At 47.4% G+C, this 27098-nt stretch overlaps 1 protein-coding gene across 1 annotated transcript in view; it reads right to left on the bottom strand.

Moving 5' to 3' along the window:
• The window catches only part of LOC141103388 (coagulation factor XIII B chain-like), a 204360-nt gene that overhangs the window by 167649 nt on the left and 9613 nt on the right, over positions 1–27098 (bottom strand). Inside the window, 1 exon segment of the mRNA XM_073592917.1 lies at positions 24869–25051. Within this exon segment, the coding sequence (XP_073449018.1) occupies positions 24869–25051 (183 nt within the window).

The raw sequence follows: 27098 nt of genomic DNA on the forward strand, positions 1-27098 counted from the left end.
AGACTTTATTACTTATAAACCGTGTGCTTGGTTTTCATAGCTAACCTTGTATTATTGTGATATCAACAGTAACGTGCTTAGAATTTAATGTAGACTAATTAACTATAGGGATTAGACAAATATATATATCGGTACAATAATATTTATTGTATCTTTAGTACTTTATTACTTCAGAGTAGGGATGAGCTTCGTGTTCGAGTCGAACCCATGTTCGACTCGAACATCGTGTGTTCGGTTGTTTGCTGAATTGTGGGCCGTTCGCGCCAAATTCGAGTGGTGCGTCACGGCCCATAATTCACTGCGGCATCGCAGTGCATTGCTGGCTGATAATTGGCCAAGCATGCACTATGACCCGCATGCTTGGCCAATCACAGCGCCGTCTGAACAGAGAGCCGTAATTGGCCAAAGCGAAGGAGGCTTTGGCCAATTATGGCTCAGGGGGTTTAGTACATGCCCCACACTATATAAGGCCGCCTGCACGGCGGCCCTGTGTAGTGTGTTCCAGCGTTCAGACAGAGATAGAGAGAGAGACAGACAGTGTCATTTGATTTAAGTTAAATAGAGTAGGCAAGTCGAGTCAGTTAGCTGCAGTTACAGTGTATTGTGTATATATATGCATCCCAGGTGTTTTATATATATATATATATATATATATATATATATATATATATACACTGTATTCAGTTTAGCTAGATCCTGTTCTTCTCTTCCTAATATACTGACAGGCAGGCAGGTGTTTTTACAGTATTTCTAGTTACTGTACTGTGTACCCTGCAAAATCTCACTTACAGTATAGCTACCTGCAGCCAGGTGCTTGTGTAGGCTCTTTGAAGTATTTCTAGTTACTGTACTGTGTACCCTGCACAGTCTCATCTACAGTATAGCTACCTGCAGCCAGGTGCTTGTGTAGGCTCTTTGAAATATTTCTAGTTACTGTACTGTGTACCCTGCACAGTCTCACCTACAGTATAGATACCTGCAGCCAGGTGCTTGTATAGGCTCATAGAAGTATTTCCAGTTACTGTACTGTGTACCCTGCACAGTCTCACCTACAGTATAGCTACCTGCAGCCAGGTGCTAGTGTAGGCTAATTGAAGTATTTCCAGTTACTGTACTGTGTACCCTGCACAGTCTCACCTACAGTATAGCTACCTGCAGCCAGGTGCTTGTGTAGGCTCTTTGAAGTATTTCCAGTTACTGTACTGTGTACCCCGCACAGTTGCACCTACAGTATAGCTACCTGAAGACAAGTGCAGATGTTATCATACTAATAATACTACAGGCAGGCAGTTGATTCTGCTAGCTACAGTATAATCGGTATATATATATATACATCCCAGTTTTGTGCAGCTCACTGCAGGCCAATAGTATGTCTGGAAGGCCAACAAGGAGAGGCAGACAGTCACAAGCCAATAAAAGAGGGCAAGCAGGCTCTGTGTCTAGAGGCAACAGTGCTGGTCGTGGACACGGTTCATTCTCATCAGCACGCGGCCGTGGGACATGCTTGGCCTTTTTTTCAGCAGCTGGCCGTGTTGAGCCGCAACTTGCGGAAGATTTGGTCGAGTATATGACCAAGCCGTCCTCATACACTTCATCCTCTCTCACCCAGGCTCAGGGTAATTTGTCTGGCAAAGCAGCTACCAACGAGGCCTCTTCTCTTGGCTCAATGGCATCAGTGACTCCTTCCCTAGCCCCACCATGTCCTTCTGAAGAGTCCCTCGAACTGTTTGACCACAGTGTTGGGTACATGCTCCAGGGAGATGCCCAGCGTTTTGAAGGCTCCAATGATGGTACTCAGCTAGAGGAAGGCAGTAACGTGAGCCCAGACAGAGGGGGTGCCCAAGAAGAACATCAATCTGGCAGTCATGTTCCCCCTGCTGCAGCATACTGCCAGGTTTGCTCCAGTGATGAGGAGGGAGGGGATGATGAGGTCACTGACTCCTTGTGGGTGCCTGATAGGAGAAAGGAGGAAGAGGCACATCACCAACGAGGCAGGATGCCCTCCAGGGGCCAGCCTAAGGGCAGCACACACACCGCAGAGCCCCGCATGTGCAGGGCGCTGCTGTCTCTGCGCGTTATTCCAAAAGTTCTTTGGTGTGGGCCTTTTTTGAGATGAGTGCATCAGATCGCACCGCTGCTTTTTGCAACATATATCTCAAGCCTATCTCGCGTGGCCAAAACATCTCCCGCTTGGGCACCACATGCTTGACCAGACATATGTTGACCTGCCATGCAGTTCGTTGAAAAGTGTACCTAAAAGACCCACACCAAAGAACAAAGAGGACCTCTCCTTGCTCCTCATCAACTGGGATCTCCAACCCCACTATACCTTCAATCCTCTCTGAGACCTGCACTCTGCGGGCAATCTGCTGTCGGTACACCGATGTCAGATTGTACCAGGCAAATTTCCCAGCCCCAGCTGCTGTACCGCGGAAAGAAGTTCGCTCCCAGCCATCCACATGCCCTGCGGTTGAATGCTATCTTGGCAAAATTGCTACCTTTTCAGTTGGTAGACTCTGCCCCCTTCCGTGAGTTTGTGGAATGTGTGGTTCCTCAGTGGCAGGTTCCCAAACGCCACTTTTTCTCACGGAAGGCGATTCCGGCTCTCCAACGGCATGTGGAAGGCGATGTCTTGACCTCGCTGGACAGGGCGGTCAGCAGTAAGGTGCATATTACTGCTGACTCATGGTCCAGCAGGCATGGACTGGGACGTTACCTAAGTTTCACGGTGCATTGGGTGACTCTGCTGGCAGCTGGGAAGGATGCAGGACAAGGTGCAGTAGTGTTGGAGGTTGTTCCGCCACCACGCCTCTAAATTGCTACTACTGGTGATTCTGACACACCTCTCTCCTCCACCCCCTCCTCTTCTTCTTCCTCCATGGCCTCTTCCTGTGCTTTGTCCTCGGAACCAACGGTGCTCCGTAGGCGTTCAAGGGGCTACGCAAGTACGCAGGCCAAAAGATGCCATGCGGTGCATGAGCTGGTGTGCTTGGGGGACAGGAGCCACACTGGGGCACAGATTATGTCAGCTCTGCAGGGGCAGGTTCAGAGGTGGTTGACGCCACGCTAACTTAAGGCAGGAATGGTGGTTTGCGACAATGGCACCAACCTCCTCTCCACCCTCCAACAGGGGCAACTGACCCATGTGCCCTGTTTGGCTCACGTCCTTAACTTGATGGTGCAGCGGTTTTTGGGCAGGTACCCGGGCTTACAGGATGTCCTGAGGCAGGCCCGGAAAAGTCTGTGTGCATTTCCGCCAGTCATATAATGCCAGTGCTCGGCTGGCAGACCTCCAAAAAGGAGTTTAACCTGCCCAAGAACCGCCTAATCTGTGACATGCCCACCAGGTGGAACTCAATGTTGGCCATGCTGCAGCAGCTGCACACGCAGCAGAGGGCCATCAATGAGTACCTGTGCGACTATGGCACCAGGACAGGGTCAGGGGAGCTTGTTTTTTTTTCCCCATGCCAGTGGGCCATGATCAGGGATGCATGCACTGTCCTGTCACCATTTGAGGAGGCCACGAGGATGGTGAGCAGTGACAGTGCATGCATCAGTGACACTGTCCCCCTTGTCCACCTGTTGGAGCACACGCTGCGTGGAATAATGGACAGGGCACTTGAGGCAGAACAGAGGCAGGAAGAGGAGGACTTCCTTAGCTCTCAAGGCCCCCTTTATCCAGACAGTGTTCCTGCGTGCCCTCCGATCACAAAGGAAGAGGACAAGGAGGAGGAGGATTGTGTCAGCATGGAGGTGGAGCCTGGCACTCAGCTTCAGCAGCAGTCTTTAAGGGATCATTTACAGTCCCAAGAAACCCATGGACTTGTACATGGCTGGGAAGAGGTGGCTGCAGATCATGTCATCCTTAGTCACCCAGAGGACTCCGGACCGAATGCCTCAGCAAATCTATGCTGCATGGCCTCCCTGATCCTGCAAAGCCTGCGGAAGGATCCTTGTATTCGTGGTATCAAGGAGAGGGATCAATACTGGCTGGCAACCCTCCTTGATCCACGTTACAAGGGTAAGGTTGCGGACCTTATCTTGCCATCGCAGAGGGAGCAAAGGATGAAACATCTTCGGGAGGCCTTGCAGAAAGGTCTGTGCAATGCGTTCCCAGAGACTGGGAGGTTGCAAACTCCTGTTCCTGGACAACGTGTTGCTGAGGCTTCGGTCAGTCAAAGAAGGAGCAGTGGAGAAGGTGGCCATCTGACTGATGCGTTCAGACAATTTTTTAGTCCGCAGCCCCAAGGTATGATCGGTTCCAGCAACCATCGCCAGCGTCTGTTTTACATGGTGCCGGAATACCTAGGGGCAAGATCTGAATTGGACACCTTTCCCACCGAAAATACTCTGGGTTACTGGGTCTTGAGGATGGATCACTGGCCAGAGCTTGCACAGTATGCAATTGAGCTACTGGCCTGTCCTGCATCCAGCGTTCTTTCGGAATGCACATTCAGTGCTGCTGGAGGCTTTGTAACCGATCACAGGGTGCGTCTGTCCACCGGCTAGGTCAATCGACTGACCTTCATAAAAATGAATCAGTCTTGGATCACCACCAGCTACCAAGAACCTGATGCTGATGTAACTGAATAATTTTTTTTGAAATGTCAGATCCCTTAAAGACTGCCTATGCTGATGCTGAGTGACTATCCTGTTATGCTGAGTAATTATCCTCTTCCTCCTCAATGATCATGCTGATAGCTTGTAAGAACATTTTTGGTTCTGGGTGCCGCCACCAGTGGCTAAGGCCCAATTTTTCAGCCCCTGTTTAACAGGGGCGTGTAATTACAATTTTTGATGCAATTCTTTGCAGCATGGCTCCTTCCTGCACTCCAACTAGAGTATCTGTGAGGGGTTGCAGTGTTGTGGCACCAGCACCAGTGCCTAAGGCCCAATTTTTTAGCCCCTGTTTAACAGGGGCGTGTAATTACAATTTTTGATGCAATTCTTTGCAGCAGGGCTTGTTCCTGCGCTCCAACTAGAGTATCTGTGAGGGGTTGCAGCAGTGCCCAAGGACCAATTTTTCTGCCCCTGTTCAACAGGGACATGTAATTAGAATTCTTGATCTAATATTTCACAGCAGGGCCCGTTTCTGCGCCCACCAAGTGTAACTGTGAGGACTTACAGTGTTGTGGCACCAGCAGCACCTACACCACCATCAAAGGCCCAATTTTCTGCCCCATGTAATTACAATTCGTGATCTAATATTTCACAGCAGGGTCCTGTGAGGGCTTACAGTGTTGTGGCAACACCAACACCTAAGGCCCAAATTTCTGCAGAGTATATAGGGCAGGCCCCTACTTTCAAATATCCAACTTACAAATGACTCCTACTTGCAAACGGAAGGAGACAACAGGAAGTGAGATGAAATCTACCCCTAGGAAGGGAAATTCTCTCCTGTAAGAGTTAATATGGGAAAAACGTTTCTCCTTTCCACTGATGCTTTATCACCACTCCTTGTTTCACTAAAACCCCCAAATTTTCAAAAAACATTTGTCATTGGGACAGAAAGTGAGGTGAAATCTTCTGAAGATGAGCACAGACAGCAAAACAAATGTCACAGGGGTGATAACCCTTCCCTATGTTTTCCAAAAAGCTTAAAATAGATTTTTTGGCTGGAGCTAAACACGTTAAAAATGTACCGGTTCAAAATTACAAACAGATTCTACTTAACAACAAACCTACAGTCCCTGTCTTGTTTGCACCGCCTGTATACTGCTGTTCAGAGTATATAGGGCCTGGTGGCCCCACGCCTTTCCTCTTTTTAATTTGGGTGCGGGGTTCCCCTTAATATATGGATATTGAGGACAAGACCCAAAGGGCCTGGTAATGGACTGGGGGGTACCCATGCCATTTGTCTCACTGATTTTCATCCATATTGCCAGGACCAGACATTACATTAAAGCCGCAAGCAGTTTTAAATGACTTTTTTTTCTTTAAAAATGTCATTTTGTGCAGGGACTGTTCTAAGCACGGGAAGCACACGCCACTTTACAGGCATACTATAGACACCCCCCAGGTACGATATTTAAATGAATATTTCACTTTTTTTTTTTACTTTAAGCATCATTAAAACCCCTTCCCGCCGACCGTACGCAGATATGCATATTCGGCTTTCCGGGGTTATACCGGGATGATGCCCGCAGCTGCAGGCATCATCCCAGTACCGTTGTTTACAGCGGGCGATCGGCTACCCATGTATAACAACCGATGCGGCTAAAAGCTGCTCGGTTGTTATACCGGGGGAGCGGGAGGGGACATCCCCCCCCTCCCGCCGCCTCCCGCCGCTGTTACCGGGCTTCCCGTGGGATCGGGAGGCCCGGTGTCCAATCGGGAATCTTCGACGGCTGGGGGCGGGCTGGAACGAAGCTGTGAGTGGCTTCGTTCCAGCCTTCTTGTTGTAAACGCGGAAGCGACGTCATGACGTCACTTCCCGTTTACTCGGCTGCCAATGGCGCCGAATTAAAAAAAGTACACAGTATTCAGAATCGCCGTTTTCGGCGATCTGAATACTTTGAAGTGTAAAGGAGGGATGGGGGGTCTTTTAGACCCCCCATCCCTCCATAAAGAGTACCTGTCACCACCTATTACTGTCACAAGGGATGTTTACATTCCTTGTGACAGCAATAAAAGTAAAAAAAAAAAAAAAAATTTTTAAACACAATTTGTAAAGTAAAAAAATAAATAAAATAAATAAATAAATAAATTAAAAAATTTTTTAAAGTGCCCCTGTCCCCGCGAGCTCGCGCAGCGAAGAAAACGCATACAGAAGTCGCGCCCGCATATGTAAACGGTGTTCAAACCACACATGTGAGATATCGCCGCGATCGTCAGAGTGAGAGCAATAATTCCAGCCCTAGACCTCCTCTGTAGCTCGGTAACCGTAAAAAATTTTTAAAGCGTCGCCTATGGAAATTCATAGGTACCGTAGTTTGTCGTCATTCCACGAGTGCGTGCAATTATAAAGGGTGACATGTTTGGTATCTATTTACTCAGCGTAACATCATCTTTCACATTATACAAAAAAATTGGGGTAACTTTACTGTTTGGATTTTTTAAAATTCATGAAAGTGTCCCTTTTCCAAAAATTTGCGTTTAAAACACCGCTGCACAAATACCGTGTGATAAAAAATATTGCAACAATCGCCATTTTATTCTCTAGATTCTCTGCTAAAAAAATATATATAATGTTTGGGAACTCTAAGTAATTTTCTAGCAAAAAATACGGATTTTAACTTGTAAACACCAAATTTCAAAAATAGGCTTAGTCATGAAAGGGTTAAAATCATTGCTCCCGAAAAAATGGCCGTTTTTAAAACTTTTTTTTGCATTGATATATGTCCCCTGGGGCAGGACCCGGGTCCCCAAACACTTTTTAGGACAATCCCATGCAAATTAGCCTTTAAAATTAGCACTTTTGATTTCGAATGTTCGAGTCCCATAGACATCAATGGGGTTCTAACGTTCGTGTGAATTTAAGGTCTGTTCGCAGGTTCTGGTGCGAACCGAACCGGGGGTGTTCGGCTCATCCCTACTTCAGAGAGAGATAGAACAGGGCTCTGTTCAGTGCTATTAGTTAGTTAGTGTGCTATACTGTGCTATTTTGCTTCAATTGTCAGTGTACAATATTAGTTTAGTGTCAGTCTAGGGATAGTGTGAGTGTAGTGAAGAGGACCATCATTCAGCTTTGCATAGTGTGCAGCTAGAGTAGGGACAGCTCAGATAGTTTCACTGTAGTGTAGTGAGAACACCATTTACTTCTGTGTGCCTTACTGCCAGTTTAACGCCATATAGTTTTGTGTGCGTTACTGCCAGTTTAATGCCATTTACTTCTGTGTGCATTACTGCCAGTTTAACGCCATATAGTTCTGTGTGCGTTACTGCCAGTTTAACGCCATTTACTTCTGTGTGCTTTACTGCCAGTTTAACTCCATATAGTTCTTTTTGCGTTAGTGCCAGTTTAACGCCATTTACTTCTGTGTGGGTTACTGGCAGTTTTACGACATTTACTTCTGTGTGCGTTACTGCCAGTTTAACGCCATATAGCTTTGTGTGCGTTACTGCAAGTTTAACGCCATATAGTTATGTATGCGTTACTGCCAGTTTAATGCCATATAGTTCTGTGTGCGTTACTGCCAGTTTAACGCCATATAGTTCTGTGTGCGTTACTGCCAGTTTAACGCCATTTACTTCTGTGTGCGTTACTGCCAGTTTAACGCCATATAGTTCTGTGTGAGTTCCTGCCAATTTAACGCCATTTACTTCTGTGTGCGTTACTGCCAGTTTAACGCCATATAGTTCTTTTTGCGTTACTGCCAGTTTAATGCCATATAGTTCTGTGTGTGTTACTGCCAGTTTAATGCCATTTACTTCTGTGTGCATAACTGCCAGTTTAATGCCATATAGTTTTGTGCGTTACTGCAAGTTTATTGCCATTTACTTCTGTGTGCGTCACTGCCAGTTTAACGGTACATAGTTTGTGTACGTTACTGCCAGTTTAATGCCATATAGTTCTGTGTGCGTTACTGCCAGTTTAACACCATATAGTTTTGTGTGCGTTACTGCCAGTTTAACGCCATATAGTTCTGTGTATGTTACTGCCAGTTTAACAACATTTACTTCTGTGTGTGTAACTGCCAGTTTAACGCCATATAGTTTTGTGCGTTACTGCAAGTTTAACGCCATTTACTTCTGTGTGCGTTACTGCCAGGTTAACGCCACATAGTTTTGTGTGCGTTACTGCCAGTTTAACGTCATATAGTTCTGTGTGCATTACTGCCAGTTTAACACCATATAGTTTTGTGTGCATTACTGCCAGTTTAACGCAATATAGTTCTGCGCGTCACTGTACGTTTGGCGCATTATATTGCAGTATATTATAGTGTATCTGTAGAGTGTGTCTGTGTAGTGTGAGTACTCAAATTAAAGTGCACCAAACACCACTTTACATTGATTAAAGTGCATCTATGTACAGATTTCAACTTCTTCTTTACATTTGCTTATACCCACCGCCCCCTCACTCCCAATAATGTCTGGGAGGATAACAAGGTGAGGCAGATGTTCCCTTGGCACTGTAAGGGGGCCAGCAACAAATGTGTCCAGAAGCAAAGGTGGACGTGGTGTCAGTCCTCAGGCAGGGCATAATTTCCTCTTTTTAGTGAGTTTGCCCATGCTATCCAGCCATTCGTTCACAGCATACTGGGTAATGCTGCTTGCAACTCGAAAGGATGCAGGACAGGGCTCGGTGCTGCAGCTTGTTGTGCCCCCACATCTCCATACAGCTAGTGGTGATGATGCTAGACCTGTGAGCTCTACCCCCTCCTCCTCCTCCTCCACTGCCACCTCCATGCCCTCCTCTGCAGAATTGTCCTATTAACATAAGGTACCCCCTAAGCGTTTAAAGGGCTATTCCCAGAGTCAGTCTAAAAGGTGCCATGCAGTGCTTCAGCTGGTGTGTTTAGGGGACAGGTACCACACCGGAGCAGAGATTCTTTCAGCTCTGCAGGAGCAGGCCCAGTGGTGGTTCACACCATGCCAGCTGGAGCCAGGAATGGTGGTGTGCGATAATGGCTCAAACCTCCTGTCCGACCTTAGACAGGGAAAGTTGTCACATGTGCCATGCCTGGAACATGTCCTTAATTTGGTGACGCAGCGTTTTCTAAATAAGTACCAAGGGTTGCAAGATGTGCTAAAGCTGGCCAGAAGAGTCTGTAGCCATTTCAGGCGGTCATACACAGCCATTGCTCGGTTGGCAGCGGGAAGTCCACCTGCCCGTAAACCGCCTGATTTGTGACATGCCCACCAGGTGGAACTCAACTTTGTCAATGCTGCAGCGGCTATACGTGCAGCAGAGGGCCATCAATGAGTACCTGTGTGAATACGGCATGACGACAGGCTCAGACCGCCTTGGCTTTTTTTCCCACGCCAATGGCTGATCACTAAGGATGCATGCACTGTATGTCACTATTTGAGGAGGCCACAAGGATTGTGAGCCGTGACAGTGCATGCATCAGTGACACAATCCCTGTTGTGTTCCTGCTGGAGCAGACTCTGCATGGCATTATGGACAGGGCACTGGAGGCAGAGCAACAGGAGGAAAAGGAGGACTTCCTTTCCTCTTAAGGCTCACTTTATTCAGACACCATCACTCCTATGTCACAGAACACACAGGAGGAGAAAGGGGAGGAGGATGAGGAGGAGTATTCTGGCACTTTCATAGGCTTCGAAGAAGAGGAGACATGTGTCAATCTGTGAACGATGGCTTTCCAAACCCAGGACCCTTGGGAGTAGTACGTGGCTGGGAGGAGGAAGTTCCAGATCCTTTCATCCTGAGTGACCCTGAGGAGTCTGCTTCTCAAGCCTTGGCAAATTTGAGGCGCATGGGCAACCTCATGCTTCAAAGCCTGCGAAAGGACCCAAGAATACGTGGCATAAAGGAGAATGATGATTACTGGTTGGCAACCCTCCTTGACCACCATTATAAGGGGAAGGTCTCAGAACTCATCCTGTCCCCACAGAGTGCAGAAGATAAAATCCCTTGAGGACACGTTAAAGAGGATTTTATTGAGCGTTTTTCCTGACTCCTGTAGGTTACAGTGTCGTGGAAAACGTAGTTTTGAGTCTTCTGTTGGTCAAGAGAGGAGTGTTGAAGAAGGCGTCCGCCTAAGTGAGGCATTTCGGAATTTTTTTAGTCCTCGCCGCCCAGGGCTGTCAGCTTCCACATCCCAACGGCAGTGTTTGCATCACATGGTGGCCGATTACCTCGGGGCCAAAATAGAGATGGAGAGCTTTCCCGCTGATGATCCACTGACTTACTGGGTCATGAGAATAGACCACTGGCCAGAACTTGCCCAGTATGCTATTGAGTTGTTGGTCTGCCCTGCATCCAGCGTGCTTTCACAACGGGCATTCAGTGCTGAGGGAGGCTTCGTTACTGATCATAGAATGCGTCTGTCCACAGACTCTGTGGACCGTTTGACTTTTATAAAAATGAACCAGTCCTGGATTACCAGCATTGAAGGCCCTGATGCCAATGTCACTGATTCAGCCCGGGTTCACACCTATGCGAATTAGAGGTGCGTTTCCGCACCTCTAATTCGCATAGCAGGAGAATGTGACTGGCTCCCTATGGAGCCAGTTCACATATCTCCGGGGCGGCTGCGGTGCGCACTGCACAAAAACGCTGTGCGTCTTTGGCTGCGTTTCAGGGCCGAATTCAGGCATAGAATCGGCCCTGATTCGTCCCTGAAACGGTGAACAGGGACGCACAACGCTCCTGTGCGATCCGCAGCCCGTTGTGGTGTGAATCTCTGCAGGACTTCGAGGCTGCCTAGCTTTGAGGTTGTTCAATCATTTCATCTGGAAGAATGTTTTTGGTATAGGTTTCATGGCCAATTTTTCAGCACCTGTTTGACAGGTGCATATCATTGCATTTTTTTTCAGCAAGGCAAATTCTTGCTTTTATCAAGAGAACCTCTATAGCGTTACGGTGGGAAGGCGCCACGACACCCAAAGACCATTTTTTATACGCACGTTACTTCTATTCAAAGTCGAAGTGAAACCAGTCACTAGGGATGAGCCGAACACCCCCCGGTTCGGTTCGCACCAGAACCCGCGAACGGACCGAAAGTTCGCACGAACGTTAGAACCCCATTGACGTCTATGGGACTCGAACGTTCGAAATCAAAAGTGCTCATTTTAAAGGCTAATTTGCATGGTATTGTCCTAAAAAGGGTTTGGGGACCCGGGTCCTACCCCAGGGGACATGTATCAATGCAAAAAAAACTTTTAAAAACGGCCGTTTTTTCGGGAGCAGTGATTTTAATGATGCTTAAAGTAAAAAAAAAAAAGTGAAATATTCCTTTAAATATCGTACCTGGGGGGTGTCTATAGTATGCCTGTAAAGTGACGCGTGTTTCCCATGTTTAGAACAGTCCCTGCACCAAATGTCATTTTTAAAGGAAAAAATCTCATTTAAAACTGCTTGCGGGTTTAATGTCATGTCGGGTCATGGCAATATGGATGAAAATCAGTGAGACAAACGGCATGGGTACCCCCCAGTCCATTACCAGTCCCTTTGGGTCTTGTATGGATATTAAGGGGAACCCCGCACCCAAATTAAAATAAGGAAAGGTGTGGGGCCACCAGGCCCTATATACTCTGAACAGCAGTATACAGGCGGTGCAAACAAGACAGGGACTGTAGGTTTGTTGTTAAGTAGAATCTGTTTGTAATTTTGAACATTTTTAACGTGTTTAGCTCCAGCCAAAAAATCTTTTCTAAGCTTTTTGGAAAACATAGGGAAGGGTTATCACCCCTGTGACATTTGTTTTGCTGTCTTTCCTCCTCTTCAGAAGATTTCACCTCACTTTTTTGTCCCAATGAAAAATGTTTTTTGAAAATTTGGGTTTTTTTGTGGAACAAGGATTGGAAAGCATCAGTGGAAAGGAGAACTTGTTTTCCCATATTAACTCTTACAGGAGAGAATTTCCCTTCCTAGGGGTAGATTTCATCTCACTTCCTGTTGTCTCCTTCCGTTTGCAAGTAGGAGTCGTTTGTAAGTTAGATGTTTGAAAGTAGGGTCCTGCCCTATATACTCAGCAGAAATTTGGGCCTTAGGTGTTGCTGTGGCCACAACACTGTAAGCCCTCACAGGGCCCTGCTGTGAAATATTAGATCAAGAATTGTAATTACATGCCCCTGTTGAACAGGAGCTGAAAAATTAGGCCTTAGGCACTGGTGCTGGTGCCACAACACTGCAACCCCTCACAGACACTCTAGTTGGAACGCAGGAACGAGCCCTGCTGCAAATTATTGCTTCAAAAATTGTAATTACACGCCCCTGTTAGACAGGGGCAGAAAAATTGGGCCTTAGGCACTGGTGCTGGTGCCACAACACTGCAACCCCTCACAGACACTCTAGTTGGAACGCAGGAACGAGCCCTGCTGCAAAGTATTGCATCAAAAATTGTAATTACACGCCCCTGTTAGACAGGGGCAGAAAAATTGGGCCTTAGGCACTGGTGCTGGTGCCACAACACTGCAACCCCTCACAGACACTCTAGTTGGAACGCAGGAACGAGCCCTGCTGCAAAGTATTGCATCAAAAATTGTAATTACACGCCCCTGTTAGACAGGGGCAGAAAAATTGGGCCCTAGGCACTGGTGCTGGTGCCACAACACTGCAACCCCTCACAGACACTCTAGTTGGAATGCAGGAACGAGCCCTGCTGCAAAGTATTACATCAAAAATTGTAATTACACGCCCCTGTTAAACAGGGGCTGAAAAATTGTGCCTTAGGCACTGGTGGTGGCGCCCAGAACCAAAAATGTTCTTACAAGCTATCAGCGTGATGATTGAGGAGGAAGAGGATAATTACTCAGGGATAGTCACTCAGCATCAGCATAGGCAGTCTTTGAAGGGATCTGAGATTTCAAAAAAAATTATTCGGTTACATCAGCATCAGGTGCTTGGTAGCTGGTGGTGATCCAAGACTCATTCATTTTTATGAAGGTCAGCCGATCGACCGAGTCGGTGGACAGACGCACCCTGTGATCGGTTACCACGCCTCCAGCAGCACTGAATGTGCGTTCCGAAAGAACGCTGGATGCAGGACAGGCTAGTAGCTCAATTGCATACTGTGCAAGCTCTGGCCAGTGATCCATCCTCAAGACCCAGTAACCCAGAGGATTTTCGGTGGGAAAGGTGTCCAAGTCTGATCTTGCCCCTAGGTATTCCTGCACCATGTAAAACAGACGCTGGCGATGGTTGCTGGAACCGATCATACCTTGGGGCTGCGGACCAAAAAATTGTCTGAACGCATCGGTCAGACGGCCACCTTCTCCACCGCTCCTTCTTTGACTGACCGAAGCCTCAGCAACACGTTGTCCAGAAACAGGAGTTTGTAACCTCCCAGTCTCTGGGAACGCGTTGCACAGACCTTTCTGCAAGGCCTCCCGAAGATGTTTCATCCTCTGCTCCCTCTGCGATGGCAAGATAAGGTCCGCAACCTTACCCTTGTAACGTGGATCAAGGAGGGTTGCCAGCCAGTATTGGTCCTTCTCCTTGATACCACGAATACGAGGATCCTTACGCAGGCTTTGCAGGATCAGGGAGGCCATGCAGCGTAGGTTTGCTGAGGCATTCGGTCCGGAGTCCTCTGGGTCACTAAGAACGACATGGTCCGCAGCCACCTCCTCCCAGCCACGTACAAGTCCATGTGTTTCTTGGGACTGATCCCTTAAAGACTGCTGCTGATGCTGAGTGCCAGGCTCCACCTCCATACTGACACAATCTTCCTCCTCCTCCTCTTCCTCCTCGTCCTCTTCCTGTGTGATCGGCGGGCACGCAGGAACACTGTCTGGATAAAGGGGGCCTTGAGAGCTAAGGAAGTCCTCCTCTTCCTGCCTCTGTTCTGCCTCAAGTGCCCTGTCCATTATTCCACGCAGCGTGTGCTCCAACAGGTGGACAAGGGGGACAGTGTCACTGATGCATGCACTGTCACTGCTCACCATCCTCGTGGCCTCCTCGAATGGTGACAGGACAGTGCATGCATCCCTGATCATGGCCCACTGGCGTGGGGAAAAAAAACCAAGCTCCCCTGACCCTGTCCTGGTGCCATAGTCGCACAGGTACTCATTGATGGCCCTCTGCTGCGTGTGCAGCCGCTGCAGCATGGCCAACGTTGAGTTCCACCTGGTGGGCATGTCACAGATTAGGCGGTTCTTGGGCAGGTTAAACTCCTTTTGGAGGTCCGTCAGCCGAGCACTGGCATTATATGACCGGCGGAAATGCACACAGACTTTCCTGGCCTGCCTCAGGACATCCTGTAAGCCCGGGTACCTGCCCAAGAACCGCTGCACCACCAAGTTAAGGACGTGAGCCAAACAGGGCACATGGGTCATTTGTCCCTGTCGGAGGGCAGAGAGGAGGTTGGTGCCATTGTCGCAAACCACCATTCCTGCCTTAAGTTGGCGTGGCGTCAACCACCTCTGAACCTGCCCCTGCAGAGCTGACAGAACCTCTGCCCCAGTGTGGCTCCTGTCCCCCAAGCACACCAGCTCAAGCACCGCATGGCATCTTTTGGCCTGCGTACTTGCGTAGCCCCTTGAACGCCTACGGAGCACCGCTGGTTCCGAGGAAGAGGCCATGGAGGAAGAAGAAGAGGAGGGGGTGGAGGAGAGAGGTGTGTCACAATCAGCATTTTGGAGGCGTGGTGGCAGAACAACCTCCAACACTACTGCACCTTGTCCTGCATCCTTCCCAGCTGCCAGCAGAGTCACCCAATGCGCCGTGAAACTTAGGTAACGTCCCTGTCCATGCCTGCTGGACCATGAGTCAGCGGTAATATGCACCTTACCGCTGACCGCCCTGTCCAGCGAGGCATGGACATTGCCTTCCACATGCCGGTAGAGAGCCGGAATCGCCTTCCGTGAGAAAAAGTGGCGTTTGGGTACCTGCCACTGAGGAACCGCACATTCCACAAACTCACGGAAGGGGGCAGAGTCTACCAACTGAAAAGGCAGCAGTTGAAGTGCTAGCAATTTTGCCAAGCTAGCATTCAACCGCTGGGCATGTGGATGGCTGGGAGCAAACTTCTTTCGGCGGTGCAGCAGCTGGGGCAGGGAAATTTGCCTGGTACAATCTGACGTCGGTGTACCAAAAGCAGATTGCCCACAAGTACTTGGCTGTGACACACCTAATTCTACACCTTCATTCCTCTCACTGCAGGTCTCAGAGAGGACTGAAGGTCTAGTGGGGTTGGAAATCTCAGCTGATGAGGAGCAAGGAGAGATCCTCTTTGTTCTTTGGTGTGGGTCTTTTAGATACGCTTGCCAACGAACTGCATGGCAGGTCAACATATGTCTGGTCAAGCATGTGGTACCCAAGCGGGAGATATTTTGGCCACGCGAGATACGCTTGAGACATATCTTGCAAATAGCAGCGGTGCGATCTGATGCACTCGTCTCAAAAAAGGCCCACACCAAAGAACTTTTTGAATAACGCGCAGAGACTGCAGCGCCCTGCACATGTGGAGCTTTGGGGTGTGATGCAGTCAATGTGCTGCCCTTAGGCTGGCCCCTGGAGGGCATCCTGCCTCGTTGGTGATGTGCTGCCGCCTCCTCCTCCTCCTCCTCCTCCTCCTCCTCCTCCTCTCTCCTATCAGGCACCCACGTTGAGTCAGTGACCTCATCATCCCCTCCCTCCTCATCACTGGAGCAAACCTGGCAGTATGCTGCAGCAGGGGGAGCATGACTGCCAGATTGCTGTCCTTCTTGGGCACCCCCTCTGTCCGCGCTCATGTTACTGCCTTCATCGAGCTCAGTATCGTCATCAGAGCCTTCCAAACGCTGGGCATCCTCCTGGAGCATGTACCCAACACTGTGGTCAAACAGTTCGAGGGAATCCTCATGAGGACATGGTGGAGCTAGGGAAGGAGTCACTGATGACATTGAGCTGAGGGAAGAGGCCGCTGCTTTGCCAGACAAAGCACCCTGGGCATGGGTGAGAGAGGATGAGGAGGATGAGGACGGCTTGGTCATCCACTCGACCAAGTCTTCCGCATGTTGCGGCTCAACATGGCCAGCTGCCGAAAAAAAGGCCAAGCGTGTCCCATGGCCACGTGCTGATGAGGATGCACCGTCTCCACGACCAGCACTAGACACAGAGCCTGCTTGCCCTCTCTTATTGGCTTGTGACTGTCTGCCTCTCCTTCTTGGCCTTCCAGACATACTAATGGCCTGTAGCTGCACTAAGCTGGGATAGAACACCTGTAATTTTCTTCAAGTAGCTTTATATACTGTAACCAGACAAGCCTGCCTGTCAGTAGGAAGATAACAGGAACGGATCTAGCTGAACACTGTGAGCAGGACGCACTGTACTAAATGTAAATAGTCTAGCTGCCTGACCGTGGTACTAATAGGATCAAATAGAACACCTGTAATTTTCTTCAGGTAGCTTTATATACTGTAACCAGACAAGCCTGCCTGTCAGTAGGAAGATAACAGGAACGGATCTAGCTGTACACTGTGAGCAGGACGCACTGTACTAAATGTAAATAGTCTAGCTGCCTGACCGTGGTACTAATAGGATCAAATAGAACACCTGTAATTTTCTTCAGGTAGCTTTATATACTGTAACCAGACAAGCCTGCCTGTCAGTAGGAAGATAACAGGAACGGATCTAGCTGAACACTGTGAGCAGGACGCACTGTACTAAATGTAAATAGTCTAGCTGCCTGACCGTGGTACTAATAGGATCAAATAGAACACCTGTAATTTTCTTCAGGTAGCTTTATATACTGTAACCAGACAAGCCTGCCGGTCAGTAGGAATTTAACAGGAACGGATCTAGCTGAACACTGTGAGCAGGACGCACTGCACTAAATGTAAATAGCAGGAACGGATCTAGCTGAACACTGTGAGCAGGACGCACTGCACTAAATGTAAATAGTCTAGAAGATAACAGGAACGGATCTAGCTGAACACTGTGAGCAGGACGCACTGCATTAAATGTAAATAGTCTAGATAGAAGATAACAGGAACGGATCTAGCTAAACTGAATACAGTGTATATATATATATGCAACACCTGGGATGCATATATATACACAATACACTGTAAGTGCAGCTAACTGACTGACTGTTCTGCCTAATCTATCTAACTCAAATCAAATGACACTGTCTCTCTCTCTCTCTATCTCTCAGCACACCGGAACACACACTACACAGGGCCGCCGTGCAGGCGGCCTTATATAGTGTGGGGTGTGTACTAAATGCCCTGAGCCGTAATTGGCCAAAGCCACCCTGGCTTTGGCCAATTACAGCTCTCTCTACTGACAGCGCTGTGATTGGCCAAGCATGCGGGTCATAGTGCATGCTTGGCCAATCATCAGCCAGCAATGCACTGCGATGCCGCAGTGAATTATGGGCCGTGACGCGCCACACGAATTTAGCGCGAACGGCCCATAACGTTCGCAATTCGGCGAACGATCGAACAGCCGATGTTCGAGTCGAACATGGGTTCGACTCGAACACGAAGCTCATCCCTACCAGTCACATTGCGGCCTCATCATACACACTGGCTCCCCAGCTATTGCTGAGCAAAATAAAGGCAGCTTGTAGGGAAAATTTAATTTTTTTTGGCTTTATAGATGCAATTATTGCTGCAACAGATTCTAGACATGGTACAGATCTGCCACTTTACAGTTAGACTAAGGGGACCCCACAGGCACTAAATTGTAAGGAATTTTGCATTTTTATGCTTTCACTTTAAAAATAAAAAAAAACACTGCTCATTTAAAAATGACTTTTTCACAAACTTTTTATTTTATTGATATCCCCCAGGGCAGACCCCTATAACCATTGTATACCCAATTACTTGCATATAAGCCTTCAAAATGGGCACCTTGGATTTTTGAGGTTCGGGTCCCATTGACTTTAATGGGGTTTCGTTATTTGGGTCCAAACTTTCGCTGTGTTCGAAAGTTCTGGTGCGAACCGAGGAGGGGTCCATTCGGCCTATCCCTATTAGAGACTGAGGACATGATACAAGAAATGGTTAGAGACTGCAGACTGCATTTTTCTTGAGCTTTTCTAGCCCTAAATGTGGCAATAATGGCCAATAGGGATGAGCCGAACACCCCTGGTTCGGTTCACACCAGAACTTGCGAACGGACCAAAACTTTGCAGGAACGTTAGAACCCCATTGAAGTCTATGGGACTCGAACATTCAGAATCAAAAGTGCTAATTTTAAAGGCTAATTTGCATGGTATTGTCCTAAAAAGGGTTTGGGGACCCGGGTCCTGCCCCAGGGGACATGGATCAATGCAAAAAAAAGTTTTAAAAATGTCAGTTTTTTCGGGAGCAGTGATTTTAATAATGCTTAATGTGAAACAATAAAAGTGTAATATTCCTTTATATTTCGTACCTGGGGGGTGTCTATAGTATGCCTGTAAAGGGGCGCATGTTTCCCGTGTTTAGAAAGTCTGACAGCAAAATGACATTTCAAAGGAAAAAAAGTAATTTAAAACTACTCGCGGCTATTAATGAATTGCCGGTCCGACAATATACATAAAAGTTCATTGATAAAAACAGCATGGGATTACCCCACAGGGGAACCCCAAACCAAATTTAAAAAAAAAATGGCGTTGGGGTTCCCCTAAATTCCATACCAGGCCCTTCAGGCCTGGTATGGATATTAAGGGGAACCCTGGGCCAAATTTTTTTTTTTTAAATGGCGTGGGGGTCCCCTTGAAAATCCATACCAGACCCTTCAGGTCTGGTATGGATTTTCAGGGGAACCCTGCGCCATTTTTTTTTAAAAATGGCATGGGGTCCCCCCAAAAATCCATACCAGACCCTTATCCGAGCATGCAACCTGGCAGGCCACAGGAAAAGAGGGGGGACGAGAGAGCCCCCCCTGAACCGTACCAGGCCACATGCCCTCAACATTGGGAGGGTGCTTTGGGGTCCCCCCCAAAGCACCTTGTCCCCATGTTGATGGGGACAAGGGCCTCATCCCCACAACCCTTGCCCGGTGGTTGTGGGGGGTCTGCGGGCGGGGAGCTTATCAGAATCTGGAAGCCCCCTTTAACAAGGGGACCCCCAGATCCCAGCCCCCATGTGTGAAATGGTAAGGGGGTACAAAAGTACCCCTACCATTTCACAAAAAAAGTGTCAAAAATGTTAAAAATGACAAGAGACAGTTTTTAACAAGTCCTTTATTTAAAGTCTTCTTCTTTCCATCTTCTCTCTTCTATCTTCCTTCGGTTTCTTCCTCCATCTTCTTCTTACTCGGCTTCTTCCTCTGATCCTCTGCTTCTTGCTCCGGTGTTCCTGTCCGGCATCTTCCTCCACGGCGTCTTCTTCCCTTCTTCTTTCTCAGGCCGCTCCGCATCCATGATGGGTCACTTGGTGACCCCGCCCCCCTCTGACGCCTGGGGACTTGACAGGGACTTCCCTATGGGTTTTTCTGTGATGTCAGAGGGGGGCGGGGTCACCCATTATGTAAGTCTTCCAATGGCTATACACAGAGGGGCTGAAGTTGTCGTTAGAGAAATGCCAGTTCTACCAGACCTCGGACCTTGGGCATGTAGTCTCAGCCGAGGGGATAGCTACTGACCCTTGGAGTCTGTTACTTCTTGGCCACGCCCAACCACGTCACTGAATTGAGGTCAGTTTTGGGATTCATGAAGAACTCCTCACAGATTGCTCGACTGTTGAACAAACTCTTACAGAAACAGACGGAAGGGGATCTGCAGAAAGCTCAAAAGGGAGGCCCCAGGAGGCCATGTAAAGACATTCAGGAGCAATGGACGGTGAAGTGTGAAAAGGCTTTTGAATGCCTGAAGTGGAGCCTTGTGGAAGCACCAGTGCTTCCACCAGTGCTGGGCCTAAACCTTATGAATTGCACCTAGATGTCAGCAACAATGGCCTTGGAGGAGTGCTGTACCAAGAGTCTGAGGGAAGACTCAGCCCGGTAGCTTATGAGAGCCGCAGCCTCACCCCTCCTAGGAAGAACTATCCAAGAAGTTGGAATTCCAACTTCTTGGAAGGGCCAAGAAGTTGGAATTCTTGGCCCTTGAGTGGGCCATGGTAGACTACATGACTATCTGTATGGGGCCACCTTTGTGGTGGAAACAGATAATAACCCTTTAACTTACCTATTGACCCCTGCCAAGCTGGATGCCACTGGGCATCAGTGGTTGGCTGCTCTGTCTGAATTTCGGTTCAGCCTGAACTACCGGCCAGGAGTGGGAAATCGGGACGCTGATGCTCTTTCCCGAAGACCTCATACCACAAATGTTGGCCAGAAGCGTTGGGTCCTTTTGCCCCTGGAAGGAGTGATGGCTGTGTGTCAAGGAGTCGAGCATAAGCACAGAGGGGCAATAGGAGTGGAAGCTGTGGGAGTCACTCCTGCTGGTGTGCACAAATATTTCTGTGATTTTACACAAGTGCGCCGTCAAGAATTACCCCAGTTGACAAAAGAGGATATGAGGCGGGATCAACAGGAAGACCCATTGGCAAATCTTTTGAGAAAGCCACTATCCGTTCAGGACCCTCAGATGCTGTTCCATTGAGGGAGCAAAAGTAGTCCATAGAGAATGGGAATGAATGCGATTAGAGGATGGAGTCATATACCGGAGAGGCCCATCTAAAGAGCCAGAGGGCGTTCGGCAACTGTTCTTCCCTGAGAAACACTGACTAAAAGTGCTGACCGCCCTTCATGATGATCATGGTCACTTAGGCTCGGACAGAACCTTCAAGTTAGTCAGAGATAAATTTTATTGGCCATCCCTGAGAGCTGAGGTGGAAAGCTACTGTCGCTCTTGTATCAGATGCATTTAGAGAAAGACTTTACCAGGCAGGGCAGCCCCAATGGGCCATCTACAGAGTTGGTGTGCATTGATTTCTTGTGTTTGGAACCTGACTTGAGTGAACGGAATAATGTCCTGGTTGTGACAGATCATTTCACCTGCTATGCCCAAGCTTTCCCCACTAGGGACCAGCAAGCCAGTACTGTAGCAAAAACCCTAGTGGAGAAGTTTTTTATTCATTATGGGCTGCCACAACGCCTATATTCAGACCAAGGCCGGGACTTTGAGAGCAAGATAATCAGAAGATTATGTGAACTCTTAAGTATAAAGAAATCCAGGACTACTCCTTACCACAACCTGAGCGTTCCAACGGTACTCTGCTGATTATTATTATTGGGAACACTTCCCTCTGAGAAAAAACAGCATTGGGGAGATCATATAGCTGCAGTAGTGCATGCTTATAATAGCACCTCAAATGATTCTACTGGGTACTCCCCCTACAGACTGATGTTTTGAAGAGAAGCCCGTTTATCTGTGGATCTGGCTTTTGGAACATCGTTAGATCATATCTCTCAGGCCTCCTACCGGGGGTATGTCAACAGGCTTCAGAAGAATTTGAAGATTACCTATGAGAAAGCCAAGGAAGCATCCACCACCAGAGAACAGAGGAACAAGAAAAACTTTGATTTCAGAGTGAGGGTCCAGAACCTACAACCCGGAGATCGAATGTTGTTGCACAACCTAGGAGTGCCTGGGAAACATAAACTGGCCGATCAATGGCACTCCCATCCTTACATTGTCCGTAAACGATTATCTTCCTGCGTACCAGATCCGACCTTGTCAGGGCTGTTCTCAGCCCTTCCTTCTCTGAGCTGGCTGCTCAGCTGTCTGCGAATTGCCAGCTCCCATCTCTCCTCACAGTTACCCAGCTCTTGTTGATTCTGCTTGTCAGTCCTGCCTACTTAAAGCCATCCAGCCCACTTGATCTGTGCCTTTGTCTTTGTCAACATCACAGAGACTTTCTCCTGCGTTCCTGTTCAAGACTTGCTCGGGCTGACTTCCTTCTGGCTCCTGATCCTGCTTGCTGCCCGATCCGGTTACTGAACTCTGGCTTGTTTTGACTACGTTTATACTGTTTACCTTATTATTATTATTATTATTATTATTATTATTATTATTAAACAAGTGTGATTTAACTATACTTCTGTCTCAGTCTGATTCATGGTTCCTGATAGACCTGAGGGTAAGACTGGGCCTTTGAAAACCTGGCACCGAAACCATCTGCTACCTATATCTGAGGCTGTCCGAGTACCTCCATCTTCCTGTCAAGAAACTTATCAGTGCCCTACGCCAAGGCCTAGGGCCAGGAAAGCCTGCCAACCCATGCCACCTGAAGAAGAGAGTGAAGAGGAGGAATTAGACCTTGATTGGTTATGGATTTCCCCCTTAGAAGACGATCCAACCACTCAGGGGGCGAGGGAGACACATCTTCCACTACCAGAAGTTGAAGTGCTAGATTCCCACCCACTAGGAAGAAACGAGGAGGTCAAGATGGAACCCAATGAAGTACTCAGTGTGCCAAAGACCTCCAGTTCCCACACCAATGAAGTAGAGAGAGAGACTGTTCCTGAACTTGAGCCAGAGCTTGAACCAGAGTTTGAACCGGAGCTTGAACCAGAGTTTGAACCAGAACAGGAATCAGAGTCTGAATCAGAACCACCTGAAAATATCTACTCATGATTGAGACAGAAAATATGCCCTCCAAAAAGACTGACGTATGATACTTTTGGGGAGAATTCTGTTGAACTCATTCCTACCGCTCAGCGTTCTAGTCAAGCACTTGCCTCCTTTATTAAACCTTTAGTAAAGTGTGACACTACTGGGTGGGCCAAAAATTTGTTACTGGCCTGTCATAAACTTGATAATGTACAACATTTTTTGTTAGAATATCCCTCTTTGGGTCAGTTGTTGGCTGTTGCAACTTCTAGTTTGTCATATGATTAACCAGTCACTTTCTTATGATACAGTAAAGTGATCCTACAGGTTGTGTTCTGTCTTCTGGGACCAAAGACTTTCAAGTTGGAGGAGGATGTAGCCATATGGACTATGATTGCATTGAACAGTTATTCCCTGCCCTATCTGTATATTATATTATCCTTCTAGTGCCTGGTGTTACTAAACTGACCATATTTGTGAGCCCAACCAAAGGGATTGTGGGATTAGTAGTTCCACCAGATGGCTATTACTCTGCATGGCTATACGCTCCAGACCACATACCCCAGGGATCTTTGCTACCATCAGTGAGATTGCTGGGAAGGTCTATAAAAGAAACCAGAGACCCGCCCCAGTGTCTCTTCTTCCCAGGCCTTGTGTGTGATGGATTTCTCCATGCTGGGAGGGCGAGATCGCAGTCTACCACATGGGTGTACAACATTCCTGCCCGACCGAGAAGGGGTTCAGCGCTGCCTGCTGTTCATCGGACATCTGACCAGCACCAACTTGACCATACAGCAACCCACGCTTTGTGTTCGGGTGATTATCACAAGCAAGTCCGCATCCAGGGCGTCTATTCGGGAGTCGCTGTCTGGTCGTTGATGAGAGGGCAATTGCCCACCACCAAGTCTTTCCTTGGTTGTTTTACTGGGACATTGTGTAAAGACAGCTTTACTTTGGGAACACTTCACTGCACTTCTATTCGAACACTGTAAATAGGCATCTTTAGCTGCAGTAAGCACAAGATATATTACCACTCTGTTACTAGACCCTATTGGATACAATTAATGAGCTCCAACTGCCAGTGAAGACCATCAGATCTGTAACGGGGACATTCTGTCATTGCTTCTTAAAGGGCCCTTATACCATCCTTGTTTAGCTTCATCTCTCATTAGGAAAAAGGTTAAACAGGCAGGCCTGGGTTTCTCTTTCTAGAAGTATTTTCAGAATCTATGCTTAACTTTGCTTTTCCTTTCAGGTTATGTTGAAGTGATATTCCATTGTACATATGTATATAAAGTATCCTGTTGTTGCTAACTGTCTTAACTGTTTTACTGGGGAAATCATTCTACTGAGTTGGTGCTGTTATCCAAAGCTCAGCTGAACCATTACCCCTCTTGTACAACTATATCTTATCTGAAGCATTCCAGTAAACGTAACAGAATATAAATATATTGAGTGCTGTCTTGTTACTCAAAGGTGTTGCAAGGATGTCTGAACCCAGAGTGTCAGGTGGGTTGGAATGTTCACAGGGTCATGGTGATGCAGATGAGCAGGTAAATCCAAGCAGTCCACAAGGGGACTGTGCTACACACCTATCACCATGACCCTTGCCAACCCATTAACACTGCTCTTGGCTCTATCTCTCAGCCCGGTCTCTGCAGTACAAGGGACTGCAAAAAGCTGATACTTTACATTCAAGTACTTACATGGTGTGTATTAAAAAAGCACATGCAATGACTTATTAAATCATCTGGAGTTGCATTCATTTATTTGTTTTTTTATATCTGCCAAGAGCTTAGCTTTAAAATAATAAAAACTTTTTCTTCTGTTCTCACCTAGGCAATCTGGTGTGTCTGTCCAGTGTCCATTTCTACAAGTAATTTCCAAGCTTCCCAGAGCTTTATAATATTTTTGACATTGATATTCCAATATAGAGCCAGAAGTATATAGTTCCTGTATTGCTTCTTTCACTTCTCCATTTGCAACAAATGGTGGAGATAAGCAATTCTGTCCTTGTTCTTGAACATTGAAAAAAAAGTTAGAAAACTACTGTCACATGTACATACGGTATTTATATAGCATCAACAAATACACAGCATTATTCACAAAAACGGGAGCGTGTAAAATCTGGTGCAGTTCTGCATAGAAACAAATCAGCTTCCAGGTTTTAATGTCAAAGCTTAACTGAACAAGCTGAAGTTAAAAGCTGCTGGCTACCATGCACAGCTGCACCAGATTCGAAGTGCATCAGTTTTAGTAAATTTCCCCCACAGTTCTCCCTTCCCTTATTTCACACGCGTACATACACATACTACGTCCAGTTTGGGAAGAAACCAATTAACTTACCCTAATCTTTGAAGTGTGGGAGGAAACCAGTCTCTTAGTGAGTATGTGCAAACTCCATGCAGATAATATTCCGACCGGGAGTTGAATCAGGAAGCCCAGTACTGAAAAGCAGAAATGCTATCCACTAAGCCATGTGAATATTAGAAGGGACTAAGGGGTGGGGCCAAGCCCCGCTCTGTGTGTCTTATGGACACAAAGGGAGGGTCTCAGGAGTGAGCATGCACGAGTGCCCCCATAGCATGCGGCTTGCTATGTGGGGCACTCAGCCGGAGGGGAGGGGCCAGGAGCGCTGGCAGGGGACCCTAGAAAAAGATCAGGGCTGTTCTGTGCAAAACCATTGTGCAAAGCATGTAGGCATGACATGTTATTGTAATAGAAAAAAAAACTAGCCTGTACAATCACTTTATTTGAACAAGCTGAAGTTAGAAGCGGATTGGTTACTATGCATAGCTGCACCAGATTCTGTGTTCTCCAGTTTTAGTAAACCCCCTCCCCCCCCCCCCCAGTCTACAAGTATCACCCCACTAATAACAACCTTCTCGATACCCTTACGATCTGGCTTTCTCCCACAACACTCCACTTAAATTGTCCTTCTAAAACTCAATTACAACTTATTTAACTGCTAAAACCAAGGGCACTACTCTGTACTCATACTATTAGACCTTTCTGCTGCCTTTGATACAATTGATCAACTGCTCCCACTCAAAAAACGTCACTCCCTTAGCATCAAAGACTCTTTCCTAGTTCTTCTCCTACTTGTTTAAAAAACTCTTTCAGTATCCCATATAACATTATCTTTTCTTCCTTTTCTCTTTTCATAGGGGTTCCCTAAGGCTCTGTCCTCAGACCCGCTTCTATTCTCTAGCTACACTTCCTACCTTGGTCAGTTGACTAATCTCTATGCTGCTACACCCAAATTAAACTCTCTGTGATAGCTCACCCTTTCCCTCTCCTCACACATAACTAATTATTAACTACATAAATTAGCGTGGATGTCACACCACTTTCCAAATTGAATTTAAAATATTTCTAGCCCTGTGCACTATGAATTGAACTTTTTTTGCACTTTATTCCTAAATTGTTATGATTATTATGAATTTTTACTGATTATAGTGGAAAGCACAGAACGTTTGATTTATATCATGAATGCTGCTGCAACCTTGCAAACCATTCAGTGTGCACAACCCCTCTCTGCCAGTTCCTCTACTGGCTTTCTTTAGCCCAACTAATAACATTCAAAATACTAATAATATCTTATGAGAATCTGCTAAAAGGTGCGAGGGAGAGAAATTGCATATTGACATATTTCATCAGGAGTTATCTTATGAAATGTCCTTAAAGCGGGGGTTCACCCACACCGCCAAAAAAAAAAATATTAAAAGCCAGCAGCTACAAATACTGCAGCTGCTGACTTTTAATACAGGGCCACTTACCTGTCCCAGGGTCCAGCGATGTCGGCAGTGGACGCCGAGAACCCGCTCGGTTCTCGGCAGCTGCTGCCGCCATCCTAGGTGAGGGAATCAGGAAGTGAAGTGTTGCGGCTTCACTTCTCGGCTCCCTACTGCGCATGCATGAGTCGCGCTGCGCGTCCCAAGTGGTCCCCGCTCTCTCCTGGGAGCTGTGTGTTCCCAGCAGACAGCGCGGTGGGGACGGGAAGAGGCGTAGACTCCCATGGGAGTCTATGCCGGAAGTGGGTGCAAATACCTGTCTTAGACAGGT

Source organism: Aquarana catesbeiana, linkage group LG07, assembly GCF_042186555.1.
Source record: "Aquarana catesbeiana isolate 2022-GZ linkage group LG07, ASM4218655v1, whole genome shotgun sequence".
Classification (NCBI taxonomy): domain Eukaryota; kingdom Metazoa; phylum Chordata; class Amphibia; order Anura; family Ranidae; genus Aquarana; species Aquarana catesbeiana.